Here is a 13,940-nt window from a genome sequence, read left to right as displayed (position 1 = left end):
CCTCATTTTGCAGTCAACTTTTGTGCTCACACCCCACTATGTTAAATAACTGTATTCCAGCTATCCACTGGAATATGGTTTACCGATAGTAATCAATTGGGCAACCACACACCTTAAGAAGAAGAGCCAGCAGTGACATTGTTGCTGGAAGCCTTTACCAACAGCTGATAGAATGCTCTTCAACACCTTGGTTAAAAAAAAAAAAAAAAAAACATATTTGTACTCAGTCCAGTATCCAAAAGCTTTCATTTCAAGCCTTGTCAAGGTGGTTTTCCCTGGCTCAAACAAAAACAAAGAGATTTCCAGTCACAACTTACCAACCAGCCAGCGACCAACTGAATTGCACTGTCTAACAGTATGCGTTAAAAACAGGGGTTTGGTTGCACACATTTGCAAATACATGCGTAAGCTGCAGGCCACGGCAAGGCACGCTGATATCTGCAGTCCCTAACTCTACAATTTAAAGAGTCTCTACAATGAGAGCACATGCACTTAATGGGATAGATGGAGGACAGGTGACTAGAGGGAGCCCACCCCACCTTAAAGGCACAGGGTCACATTGAGCACCCAGCACATCGCACAATGGCGGCAAAGGTGTCAGTGCGTTGCCTGGCTCAATGTAGATATCAACGATAATGCAAAAAGTAGTCACTGCCTCCACCTATAACTGGTCTTAATGGTAAGGAGCACTGGAAGGGCGGACGCAGATCAAACAAAAACAAAGAGATTTCCAGTCACAACTTACCAACCAGCCAGCGACCAACCGAATTGACTTGTCTAACAGTATGCGTTAAAAACAGGGGTTTGGTTGCACACATTTGCAAATACATGCGTAAGCTGCAGGCCACGGCAAGGCACCCTGATATCTGCAGTCCCTAACTCTACAATTTAAAGAGTGCCTTGCCGTGGCCTGCAGCTTACGCATGTTGGTCGCTGGCTGGTTGGTAAGTTGTGACTGGAAATCTCTTCGTTTTTTGTTTGATCTGCGTCCGCCCTTCCAGTGCTCCTTCCCATTAAGACCAGTTATAGGTGGAGGCAGCGACTACTTTTTGCATTATGGTTTTCCCTGGCCCCTGAAACGCGTTGGCTTTGTGTAAAACTTTATCTTACCTTGGAATAAATCTACATCTGGATAATCAGAGTTTGGTGTAGCACTTCAAAATCAGATTTTCTCAGTTTTTACCTGGAAAGACTGTGCAGCACCAAGTGGGGGAAGCACAGTGACAATCACTGAAACAGGGATGAAGGTAAGTATTTACCACAGCAGTCTGCACTCACGGGGGAATAAACAAAGAAGCTGGCTGCAATCCAATGACCGCAGCCTTGAAAAAGTGTTGTTCCAAGACCAGATCGCAAGAAGTTTACCAAGCGTGCCTCACTCTGAAGTATTTCATTCATAAGGACTTAATCATTCCTTTCCTGGGTGAAATGCATCAGTGATTCATAGCCTAGGCAGACTTTTTGCCATGGAACAAATACATTTAATCAAGGCTGGTGTCATTGGAATGCAGGAGGCTGCTTGGTTTTATCAATGGAGGTGGGATACTCATGATGAGCTCCTGTAGCCACAGAGACGGGCAGTCTGGAGGCTTAAGGCTCGTACACACTTGACGGCAATTGGACGAAATATCCTCCGATTTTTCTCTCTCTTGCTCAGCGTTCATAACCATTTTAGTTGACAGTGCATAAATGTTCACGAAACTTCTCATCCGATTTTTTTTTTTTTTGGGTCATTTGTTCCTAGACTTCCGGGTCATCAACCACTTTAAATCATGCGCGGTCTTTCGTATCCGATTTTTCACGGACGTACTGCATACACATTAAATGAAAATTGGTTGTCTGGGGACGGACGATAAAAATTTTGGTGTTTGTCCCTCCGTTTTTTTTTTTCGTTGAAAATGTCGGCATCGGCTGCTGAAAGTTGTGTACACACTAGCCAAAAATCATACGATTTTACCTCGGACGGGAATGTTCGGCAGATTTTCTACTAGTGTGTACCCCACTTTATTCTTAGCATCTTCCTTTGGTATTGTGCACTCGGTGGGGGAAGGGCAGCGTTTTCCACTTACACATTATGTGGCATGCATGCACTTAACATGATGATCCCGGCTCCACTTTAGGTTGCAGCCAGATCTTTCCTGCATGATGTCTGTTTCCCCTTGCTATGCGCTATCAGAATATTTCTGGTGGACAGCTTGGCCTGGAGTACCAATTCTCTCCTCCTAGGATTTCCCACATAGCTCTCAATGTGTTTGATTTCCCGGAGACACACACATGGGAGGAAGCCTACAGCTTGAGGGGACAGAGTCCTTCACGCACTGTTTGTCTAGCAATCCTCCGGGGTGTTTGCTTAATGTATTCTGTTCCCACACTCTTTGAAAACAAGAGGCCAGAGTGTCAATGGAGAATGGCTGTGATCACATCACACTAAGGAGCCCCTTGGGAAAGCGTCCTCTTGTTTTCCCTTCTCTCCCATTGCTCTTCCAGCCAGGAAACAAACACAGGGCTCAGTTTGTGGAGCAGTGATAACAGATCCTTTCTATCTCCACAACCTGCTCTCTCTATTGCCAGCCACGGTGGGCGATAATATCTGCTTGTCACATCTATAACTCAGGCCTGAACACTTATGTAATAACATGCACCGTGCTGTTCTGTTTGCTTATCCATGCTCACAGTGTGGATTCCCAGGGTTATTTATTTTGTATAAGAATCCCCCTCTTATCTCTTGTGTCACTCCACTGCACACTTCCCCTGTTTACAGCCCAGAGTATAATAGCCACAGAGGCAAGCTGTATCTGTAGGCAGAAAGTAAGAATGAGAAAATCGTTATGGCCTGGAAATTGTTGTGTTTATTGTGCATTTTCAGTAAGGACTTATTTTGAGGGTTATTGCAGTGTGCTTGTTCTCTAGGAGTGCACAGGTATGCACACTTCTAGATGTGACATCACACTGTCACCAACAGCTACCAACATATATAGGAGCATTAATGTAAACATCAGCTGCATTGATATGGTACAGTGCCTTGCGAAAATATTCGGCCCCCTTGAACTTTGCGACCTTTTGCCACATTTCAGGCTTCAAACATAAAGATATAAAACTGTAATTTTTTGTGAAGAATCAACAACAAGTGGGACACAATCATGAAGTGGAACGAAATTTATTGGATATTTCAATCTTTTTTAACAAATAAAAAACTGAAAAATTGGGCGTGCAAAATTATTCAGCCCCTTTAAGTTAATACTTTGTAGCGCCACCTTTTGCTGCGATGACAGCTGTAAGTCGCTTGGGGTATGTCTCTAAGTTTTGCACATCGAGTGACTGAAATTTTTGCCCATTCCTCCTTGCAAAACAGCTCAAGCTCAGTGAGGTTGGATGGAGAGCGTTTGTGAACAGCAGTTTTCAGTTCTTTCCACAGATTCTCAATTGGATTCAGGTCTGGACTTTGACTTGGCCATTCTAACACCTGGATATGTTTATTTGTGAACCATTCCATTGTTGATATTGCTTTATGTTTTGGATCATTGTCTTGTTGGAAGACAAATCTCCGTCCCAGTCTCAGGTCTTTTGCAGACTCCATCAGGTTTTCTTCCAGAATGGTCCTGTATTTGGCCTCATCCATCTTCCCATCAATTTTAACCATCTTCCCTGTCCCTGCTGAAGAAAAGCAGGCCCAAACCATGATGCTGCCACCACCATGTTTGACAGTGGGGATGGTGTGTTCAGGGTGATGAGCTGTGTTGCTTTTATGCCAAACATAACGTTTTGCATTGTTGCCAAAAAGTTTGATTTTGGTTTCATCTGACCAGAGCACCTTCTTCCACATGTTTGGTGTGTCTCCCAGGTGGCTTGTGGCAAACTTTAAATGACACTTTTTATGGATATCTTTAAGAAATGGCTTTCTTCTTGCCACTCTTCCATAAAGGCCAGATTTGTGCAATATACGACTGATTGTTGTCCTATGGACAGAGTCTCCCACCTCAGCTGTAGATCTCTGCAATTCATCCAGAGTGATCATGGGCCTCTTGGCTGCATCTCTGATCAGTCTTCTCCTTGTAGGAGCTGAAAGTTTAGAGGGACAGCCAGGTCTTCGTAGATTTGCAGTGGTCTGATACTCCTTCCATTTCAATATCATCGCCTGCACAGTGCTCCTTGGGATGTTTAAAGCTTGGGAAATCTTTTTGTATCCAAATCCGGCTTTAAACTTCTCCACAACAGTATCTCGGACCTGCCTGGTGAGTTCCTTGTTCTTCATGATGCTCTCTGCGCTTTAAACGGACCTCTGAGACTATCACAGTGCAGGTGCATTTATACGGAGACTTGATTACACACAGGTGGATTCTATTTATCATCATTAGTCATTTAGGTCAACATTGGATCATTCAGAGATCCTCGCTGAACTTCTGGAGAGAGTTTGCTGCACTGAAAGTAAAGGGGCTGAATAATTTTGCACACCCAATTTTTCAGTTTTTTATTTGTTAAAGTTTGAAATATCCAATAAATTTTGTTCCACTTCATGATTGTGTCCCACTTGTTGTTAAATCTTCACAAAAAATTACAGTTTTATATCTTTATGTTTGAAGCCTGAGATGTGGCAAAAGGTCGCAAAGTTCAAGGGGGCCGAATACTTTCGCAAGGCACTGTATACTGTACATCAATCAGAGATTTACATGTATAGCTAAAAAAACACAAAACCCTGCAATTCTTCCAATACAGTTTCTTCTTGTTATGGAACTTTAACCACTTTAAGACTGCTCACGTTGCTGCTACTGCAGCAAGGTGGCAGCCCTGGGTCCAGCAACGTAGACCTACCTACGATATGTGATTTTTTTTTTTTTTTTTTTTTATTTATTCTTTTTTGCCTTTTTTTTAATTTTTTGTGTGTTTTTAAGCCCTTTTTGGTTTATGTGGTTAGGGTTTAATATAGGAAATGTTGGACTTCTTCTATGCACTGCTTCTCAATTTAAGATGCTGTGAGCTGTACTGTGCATGAATCACTCCGCTGCAGCGATTTGCATAGCCTTTCAGGCATTTACAACTGTGGACAGATGTTGAATCTTGCTTGAGATTGGGTAAAGGATTAGGACAGGTGTCTGTATTGTGTCTCATAGCTGGGTTATTGCAGCCAGGGTTCACGTCTCTGTAGACCATTGGAGGTATGATGCAAGCTTTGTGTCACACTGTCTCAATCCTCTCTACTTTCTTACGAGACTCTCTTGTATTCCAGGGAGATTTGATGAGTGTGTGATCGAGGAGAGACGCCAGTGTGCTGAAGATTTGCTCCAATTTTCTGCCAACATCCCGGCACTCTACAACAGCTCACAGCTGGAGGAGTTCTTTAGGGTAAATATCAGCGACTCTAATATCTGGGAAATTGAGGTTAATTGTATCCTTTTTATCCATCTTTATTTTTCCCACCTACAGATTTTTTTCTAGAAGGATCTAAAACAGTTTGATGTAGTTTCTGACTTTAAAAAAAAAAAAAAAAAAATCAATCTAATGAAGGGAATTCAATGGTGCAGTCAGAATCTGGAGCAGCTGTACATGGCAACCAGTCAGCTTATATCTTTCTTTTTTTTATGCCTAGCAGAACAAGCTGAAGATGGGAGCTGATTGGTTACTATGCACAGCTACTCCAGATTCTGTCCGTATCAGTTTTAGTAAATCCCCCAGTGTATTTTTAAATGCATCTAGTGTAAAACTGTCTATACACTGAATGTATTTCGACCAGTTCTTGATGAATCAGCCGTAAGTCACCCTGTGGGTTGGTCCTGTTGGCACCCTCCTGCCTGTCATTCTTTAATTGTAAATTCAAAGGTTTTCATGGATGGGACCAATCACATGTAACTAGAGCACCAACATCCCCATGTACAGTGGGTACGGAAAGTATTCAGACCCCCTTACATTTTTCACTCTTTGTTATATTGCAGCCATTTGCTAAAATCATTTAAGTGCATTCTTCTTCCTCATGAATGTACACATAGCATCCCATACTGACAGAAAAACACAGAATTGTTGACATTGTTTTGGCCTTAATTCTAAGCGGTATGTGTGGAGAAAACCAGGCACTGCTCATCACCTGTCCAATACAGTCCCAACAGTGAAGCATGGTGGTGGCAGCATCTTGCTGTGGGGGTGTTTTTCAGCTGCAGGGACAGGACGACTGGTTGCAACCGAGGGAAAGATGAATGCGGCCAAGTACAGGGATATCCTGGACAAAAACCTTCTCCAGAGTGCTCTGGACCTCAGACTGGGCCGAAGGTTTACCTTCCAACAAGACAATGACCTTAAGCACACAGCTAAAATAACGAAGGAGTGGCTTCACAACAACTCCGTGACTGTTCTTGAATGGCCCAGCCAGAGCCCTGACTTAAAGCGGAGTTCCGGGCAGAGAAACGTTTTCTTGTTGAACATACCCCCGGGACAGTCAGGGCTAGCACATTCCACAATGGCTAGCCTCTGATCTGTCCCGGTTCGCACTTACCTTTTAGAAGAAATACTTACTTAGAAATTTTCTTCCACAGCGTTTCCATCTCAGTTGTGGGCAGCTGAAGCCGGCGCGGTCCTCTTCTCTGTCTTCTTCCGCGTCTTCGTGTCCCAGAATGCACTGCACCGGCCCCTCTCGTCACTTCCGGCGCGGCGCCGCATTCCTAAACAGCTTCTGGGCATGCCCAGAAGCTGTTTAGCAGGGGAATGCGGCGTCGCCCGGAAATGACGAGTGGGGCCGGTGCGGCGCATTGATTCCTGGGAGCGATGACGTTTAGCTCCCAGGAATCATCGCGAGGCAGGAAGTGACGGGGTGAGCCTCGGCGCTGGAGGAGGAAGCTGTCATAGGTGAGTATTTACGATCGTCAATAAAAAGGTGAGTAAACAAAAAAAAAAAAAAATAACTATCCAATTCCTTTTCAGGTGCGGCATACCTAGCGGAGGGGCACAAAAAAAAAAAAATCTTTTTTGTGCCCGGAACTCCGCTTTAAACCCAATTGAGCATCTCTGGAGAGACCTAAAAATGGCTGTCCACCAACGTTTACCATCCAACCTGACAGAACTGGAGAGGATCTGCAAGGAGGAATGGCAGAGGATCCCAAAATCCAGGTGTGAAAGACTTGTTGCATCTTTCCCAAAAAGACTCTTGGCTGTATTAGATCAAAAGGGGGCTTCTACTAAATACTGAGCAAAGGGTCTGAATACTTAGGACCATGTGATATTTCAGTTTTTCTTTTATAATAAATCTGCAACAATGTCAACAATTCTGTGTTTTTCTGTCAGTATGGGGTGCTATGTGTACATTCATGAGGAAGAAGAATGAACTTAAATGATTTTAGCAAATGGCTGCAATATAACAAAGAGTGAAAAATTTAAGGGGGTCTGAATACTTTCCGTACCCACTGTATAAGTAGAAGGTAAGGTAGGGGACTGTGGGACTTTAAGGGTGCTCAAAACAATGGACAAAAGAAAAGAAAAAGCAATAAAAAAGCCAAAAGAGATGCTAATGTTTAAACGTATATACATTAGCATCTCTTTTGGCTTTTTTTATTGCTTTTTCTTTTCTTTTGTCCATTGTTTTGAGCACCCATTAAGTCCCACAGCCCCCTACCTTGCCTTCTCTTTTAATTGTAAAATTGAAGGAGCCAGGGGGAACATGTGTCCTGGACATTCATAGACCCAGGGTTATAGGCTGCTACCTTCAGGAGGTTGGACACTGACAAAGCTTTGCTGGATACGTTCCCTGGGTGAACCCCTATAACCCTACCCCATTTCACAAAATCTTTGATTTTTGTTAGTGTCTTTATGTGATGGATCCCTTCTGGAGAACTCATTCTAAGCTTAACTACTTTATTATCTTACTTGGGATTCTTCATTCGTTTCCTCACTGTCTTCTAATACAATAGAAGCAGTGCATCTGAATTGGTGCAACCTCAGTAAAATCTTGGGAACTGTACCTGAACACAACACAGCAGGGACAGCCTGTAATATTGCTTTGGGTGCTGAATACTGCTTGGGTGCTCACCTCAACACCAGGTCCAGGGCTGTGATGCTTCCCTATGGAACCTCGCCAGGTGTATACTCCCTGTGCCGAGCAAAGCCTGGGACCTATATAGGGACCAGCATCATGAACAGGTAAGATAGGTTTATCCTGCATTGAACTGATATTGTAGCCTCATTTATTACAGCTTGCCTGAGTATTATTCCTTTTTGTGGTAAATGATTAGTAATCCGGGAATTGTCTTTGAAATGTGTGCAAGTTTACAGTGCTTTTATTATTATTATACAGGATTTATATAGCGCCAACAGTTTGCGCAGCGCTTTACAATGTGAAGGAAGACAATACGGTTCCAATACAGTTCAAAACAGGAGGAACTAGAGGGCCCTGCTCGTTGGAGCTTACAATCTAGAAGAGAGGGTCAAGTGAAACAAAAGGCAATAACCGTGGGGGATGGGTTGATGGAGAAAAGGAGGTACATTTGTTAGGGGTTGGTAGGATAGGCTTCTCTGAAAAGGAGGGTTTTCAGAGATCGCCTAAAAGCTAATAGAGTAGGAGATAATCAGACAGATAAGGGTAAGGAGTTCCATAGGATTGGAGAGGCTCTGGAAAAGTCCTGGAGGCGAGAATGGGAGGAGGTGATGAGGGAGCTAGAGAGCAGGAGGTTTTGAGAGGAACGAAGAGAGCGATTAGGTTGGTATTTTGAGATGAGGCTGGTGATGTAGCTGGGGGCTAATCTGTGGATTGCTTTGTAAGATGTTGTAAGTATTTTGAATTAAATTTGTTGGGTAAGCGGAAGCCAGTGGACTGCTTGACAGAGAGGAGCAGCGGACACTGAGCGATTGGTGAGGTGGATGAGTCTGGCGGCAGCATTCATGATGGATTGAAGGGGGGATAACCTGTGTAGAGGTAAGCCAATGAGAAGGGAATTGCAGTATTCGAGGCGCGAGATGACCAGGGAGTGAACTAGGAGTTTTGTTGTGTCTTTGGTTAGAAAGGGGCGTATTTTGGAGATGTTGCGGAGGCTGAGGCGGCAAGATTTGGACAGCGATTGGATGTGGGGTTTGAAGGAGAGTTCAGAGTCCAGGACAACACCTAAGACCTTGGCATGCGGGGATGGGCTGATAGTAATGCCATTGATATTGACGGAGAAATCAGGGGAAGGGGCACGCGGTGGAGGAAAATTTTTAAGCTCGGTTTTGGATGGATTGAGTTTGAGGAAGTGGTGAGACATCCAGACCGATATATCTGATAGTAAATTAGTGATACGTGAGGAGACTGAGAGAGAGAGCCGAGGAGTGGATAGATAGATTTGGGTATCGTCAGCGTAGAGATGGTATTGGAAGCCGTGGGAGGCTATCAACTGACCCAGAGAGGAGGTGTAGATTGAAAATAGGAGGGGTCCAAGAACAGAGCCTTGGGGGACCCCAACGGAGAAGGGAAGGGAAGAGGAGAGGAGGAAGTAGAATTGCAGGTAATGCTAAAGGTGCGGTTAGATAAGTAGGAAGATAACCATTGAAGAGTACAGTCACGGAGACCAAAGGCATGGAGTTTTTTGAGGAGGAGGGGATGGTCAACCATATCAAAGGCAGCAGAAAGGTCCAGAAGTAGGAGTACAGAATAGTGTCCATTGGTTTTGGCCGTTAGCAGATCGTTTGTCAGCTTTAGGAGTGTAGTTTCAGTGGAGTGTTGAGGCCGAAATCCAGACTGAAGGGGATCAAGGAGGCTATTCTCGGCAAGGTGGTCGCACAGTCGGTTGTAGACTAGACGTTCGAGGAGTTTGGATGAAAAGGGGAGCAAGGAAATAGGGCATAGGTTGTTCAGATCGGTTGGGTCCAGTGAGGGCTTTTTAACCACTTTACAACCGGAGGATTTTGCTGTCTTCCGTCCAGGCCACTTTTTGCGATTCGGCGCTGTGCGACTTCAACTGACAATTGCGCGGTCGTGCGACGCCGTACCCAAACGAAATTTACGTCCTTTTTTTCCCACAAACAGAGCTTTCTTTTGGTGGTATTTGATCACCTCTGCGATTTTTACTTTTTGCGCTATAAACAAAAAAAGAGCGTTTATTTTGAAAAAATAACAATATTTTTCACATTTTTTTATATGAAATTCCCCCCAAAAAAGATGTAAAAACCAATTTTTTTAAAAGTTTTTGGCCAATTTGTTTTATGCTACATATGTTTGGTAAAAAAAATCGCAATAAGCGTATTTTGATTGGTTTGCGCAAAAGTTATTGCGTTTACTAACAAAGGGAAAGATTTCTGTCATTTTTGGTGTTTTTTTTTAACGCGTAATGGCGGCGATCTGCGATTTTTTTTGCGGGACTGCGACATTGCGGCGGACAGACCGGACCCCTGACTGACATTTTTGACACTTTTGGGGGTACCAGTGACATTACTGCAGTAATCAGTGCTGTATATATGCACTGTTACTGTAAAAATGACACTGGCAGGGAAGGGGTTAATTTTATTGGAGAGGGAGGGGTTAATGTATGCCTGGTGCTTACTGACGTGTAGGGGGGGAGGTGACTATGTGATTCATGGACAGATCGGATGTCCAGCTATGCTGAACAGTCCGATCTGTCACTCCCTGTCACTATGGAGATCGCCGCTGCTCCTCCCCTGGCCCGACTCCCGCTGTGAATGAAAACAGCGGGAGCGAGCCTCCGGCGGCGCGCAAGCGCCGCCCAGAAGGGGAGGAGTCCAGTCACGTTAATACTACGTGACTGGACGGGAACGAGCCACTCTGCCGCAGTAGTATTACTGTGAGCGGTACTAGAGTGGTTAAGTATGGGGCTGACTAGTGCATGTTTTAGAGAGTTGGGAAAGATGCCAGAAGAGAGGGAGAGATTGAAGATGTGGGTTAGAGAGCGTAGAATAGGGCCAGAAGGTGAACGTAGCATTTGCGAGGCAACAGGATCCAGGGGGCAGGTTGTTAAGTGGACGTTAGTAAGTAGTTTAGCAGCCTCGTCTGTAGTGGCGGGGTGGAATGAGGGAAGTAATGATCGCACCTGTGGGCGTGAAGCATAAGTCATGGAGGAAGGTATCTGAACAGCAACGATCTCCTTACGAATTGTATCAATCTTCTGTTTGAAGTGGTAGGCAATCTCCTGGGCAGTGAGTGAGTCGGTGGGAGGGGGTAGTGGAGGACGGAGTAGAGAGTTAAGGCCCGTACACACGTAGCGATTGTCGGCCGTAAATATTCGGCCACCGACCGATCGGCCGATTGTCGGCTTGTTAGTATGATGCTTCCGACAACCGACAGCGAATTTTCGGCCGAACAGAATCTGGCTTGCAGACTTTAAAATTTTTGTTGGCCGTCACCAGAACGGCCGATTGTTCGCCAGTCAGTACAGAATTCGGCCGACAAACAGCAGATTAGCAAGACTGGGCATGCTCAGAAAAGAAAAAACACACGGAAAGTTAACCATCACATGACATCACTTCTGCAGTCTGCTGTTGTTGGCCGACAAAATTCGTGTGCAGTCTTTAGCACTTTTCAGCCGACAGGACAGCACCGGACAAAAGACGGCCGATCGTTCGGCCGACATTCGGTACGTGTGTACGGGGCTTAAAAGGTAGCGAAGAGTTGCCGGGGGCGTGATGACAGGCTGTTAATGAGAGTGATAAAATAGGTCTGTTTGGCAGTGTGGAGACTGGATTGTATAAAAGTGCTTAACTTTTCATACTCAGCAGGAAAAATTCAGTGTTTAGTCTTAGGTGGATGACTAGGAGTTACATCACACTATAAGTCACACTTTGACCACCACTTTTGCCTAGAGCTCTTTGTAGGTACTCAGGTACTTCCTACTACCATTTTGTCTCTAGGACGTTGCTTCAGGACTGCTTCACTGCACGCTTACCCTATTTTTGCACCCTTACTCCATCAGTACCCCACAAGGGACTACCCCACTGATAGCCATTGCAGAATCCATGCACCCATAGAAAAAGGTCAGGCAAACATTCGCTCTGCTGAAAACCTTAAAAACGATCAAACTGCTCAGAGGGATGCTACCCTTACATTTGAGCAGGACCCTATTTTAATACTGACCCCTGCATCTGACTCTAGCCTCTCATACAACAAGCAACCTATTTGACCAAGGCAGATCTTTCTACAACTATGGAAGACTTTCTTGGTCAACTAACTGCTTTAATACAGCCATCACTGTCTAGGTCAAAAGCACCAAGCTCCTTCTACTCCCCCACCATCTCTGCTGGAGTTGGAAAGTGAAATGCCTCCTCTAGAGGACACAGGTGTTGAGGGGAATGAAAAGGACCCAGATGTGGGGTTAGAAGAGACTGTAAAAGATTTCTCAACCCAAGCCCCTCATATACTGTACCTGATGTTAGGGCTTCATGCTATATGCTTTTCAAAGTAGATATGCTCACTTCTGCAGTGCACAAAGCCTTGGCATTGTCACACTCACTTCTCCCCCTCTCCATGACTCTTTGGATGATAAGAGACCTGCTAAGTCTAAAAAGGCGATCTCCATTTATGAACAAATCGAATGGGCAATTTGTGACGATTGGGTTGACGCTGAAAACATTTTTACCCCTCCAAGAATGATTGCTGAACTATATACGGTCAAAAAATCTTAAACATCTTACTGTGCCTATAGAAGATGTTCCTTCTTTTGAAAATTCTGACAAAAAATTTGAAATGATATTTAGGGCTCTCTTTAAAGCCAAGTTCCAGTCACTTGTGGAAAAAATAAAAGCTGCTACAAAAACTATAGCTGCTGACTTAAAAAACAGCCACTCACCCCAGTCGGTCCCACCGCTGCCTTCGCTGTCTTTGGTGTCCTAGAAGACTGCAGGGGGAGGGAGGAGAACTTCCATTTCCGAGCGCCGTGGTGCTCAGAACGTAAGTGGGAAGCAGATACCTGTCAAAATCTGTTGCTTGCTTCCTCACCCCTTGCTCCTTAAAAGTGCCAATTGTTCAAGAGGGGCGGGGGAACGAGTCCTTAAAGCGGAACTTCCCCTTTTGGGCAGAGCTCCGCTTTAACCTTACAGGCTCAGCTCTGAAACCAGCTATTGCTGCTATTACTGTTTGCCAGACCGCAGCTAATTGAACTAGGGCAATGAACAACCAGCAGAATCCTGTATTCTAGGATCAAACCTTGGAGAAACACTTGGAGACACTGACCTCTGCATTACTCTTGTGATGATGCCCTTGAAGTCATGACAAATCTCCAGAATAGCTCTCATTTCTATCCATACGTGTAAAATCCTAAAAGCCTGGACAGGTGGAGCTGGCTGCAAAGGTCGCCTGACATGCATGCCCTTTGAATAAGGATGTCTATTTGGTGAGGTGTCTGACAAACTCATTAACAATGTCACAGAATTGTGTCCCATATCTTCTGGGGCTTCATCTTCAAATCCCAACTCAGTCCTTCTTTTTGGTCAAACACAAAACTAAGTCCATCCCAAAACCCTCTGCACAATGAACAGGGGCTAAAAGTGGGGGGACATCTGTTAGTTTACCTTTCTCTGGTTTACAGACTTCCCAGACCTGTGTTATTGATCTCATATTTAAAATTTAGCACACTAGGGACTAGACCAGTAAGTTCCTCAGTATTTGCAGCAGCTGAAAAGGGCCCCACAACTCCAGTGGGGAAAAACAATACCGTAAGTGAAAAAAGTGTTTGATCCCCTGCTTTTGTATGTTTGCCCACTGACAAAGAAATGGTTAGTCTATAATTTTAATAGTAGGTTTATTTTAACAGAGACCGAATAACAAAAATATCCAGAAAAACGCATTTCAGAAAAGTTATAAATTGATTTGCATTTTAATGAGTGAAATAAGTATTTGATCCCCTATCAATCAGCAAGATTTTCTGGTTCCCAGGTGTCTTTTATACAGGTAATGAGCTGAGATTAGGAGCATTCTCTTAAAGGGAGGGCACCTAATCTCTGCTTGTTACCTGTATAAAAGACACCAGTCCACAGAAGCAATT

The 13,940-nt window shown here is 44.3% G+C and overlaps 1 protein-coding gene across 1 annotated transcript in view; it reads left to right on the top strand.

Annotated features, from left to right (window-relative positions):
- Positions 1-13,940, top strand: part of RPS6KC1 (ribosomal protein S6 kinase C1) — a 297,897-nt gene that overhangs the window by 40,996 nt on the left and 242,961 nt on the right. The window contains exon 4 of the mRNA XM_082251364.1: positions 5,225-5,340. Coding sequence (XP_082107490.1) covers positions 5,225-5,340 — 116 coding nt within the window. The remainder of the gene's footprint in view (positions 1-5,224; positions 5,341-13,940) is intronic.

The sequence above is a fragment of the Pelophylax lessonae genome (assembly GCF_965119305.1).
Source record: "Pelophylax lessonae genome assembly, chromosome: 3".
Taxonomy (NCBI): Eukaryota; Metazoa; Chordata; class Amphibia; order Anura; family Ranidae; genus Pelophylax; species Pelophylax lessonae.
Note: the sequence above shows the minus strand (reverse complement) of the source record. Positions and strands in the feature narration are given on the sequence as shown.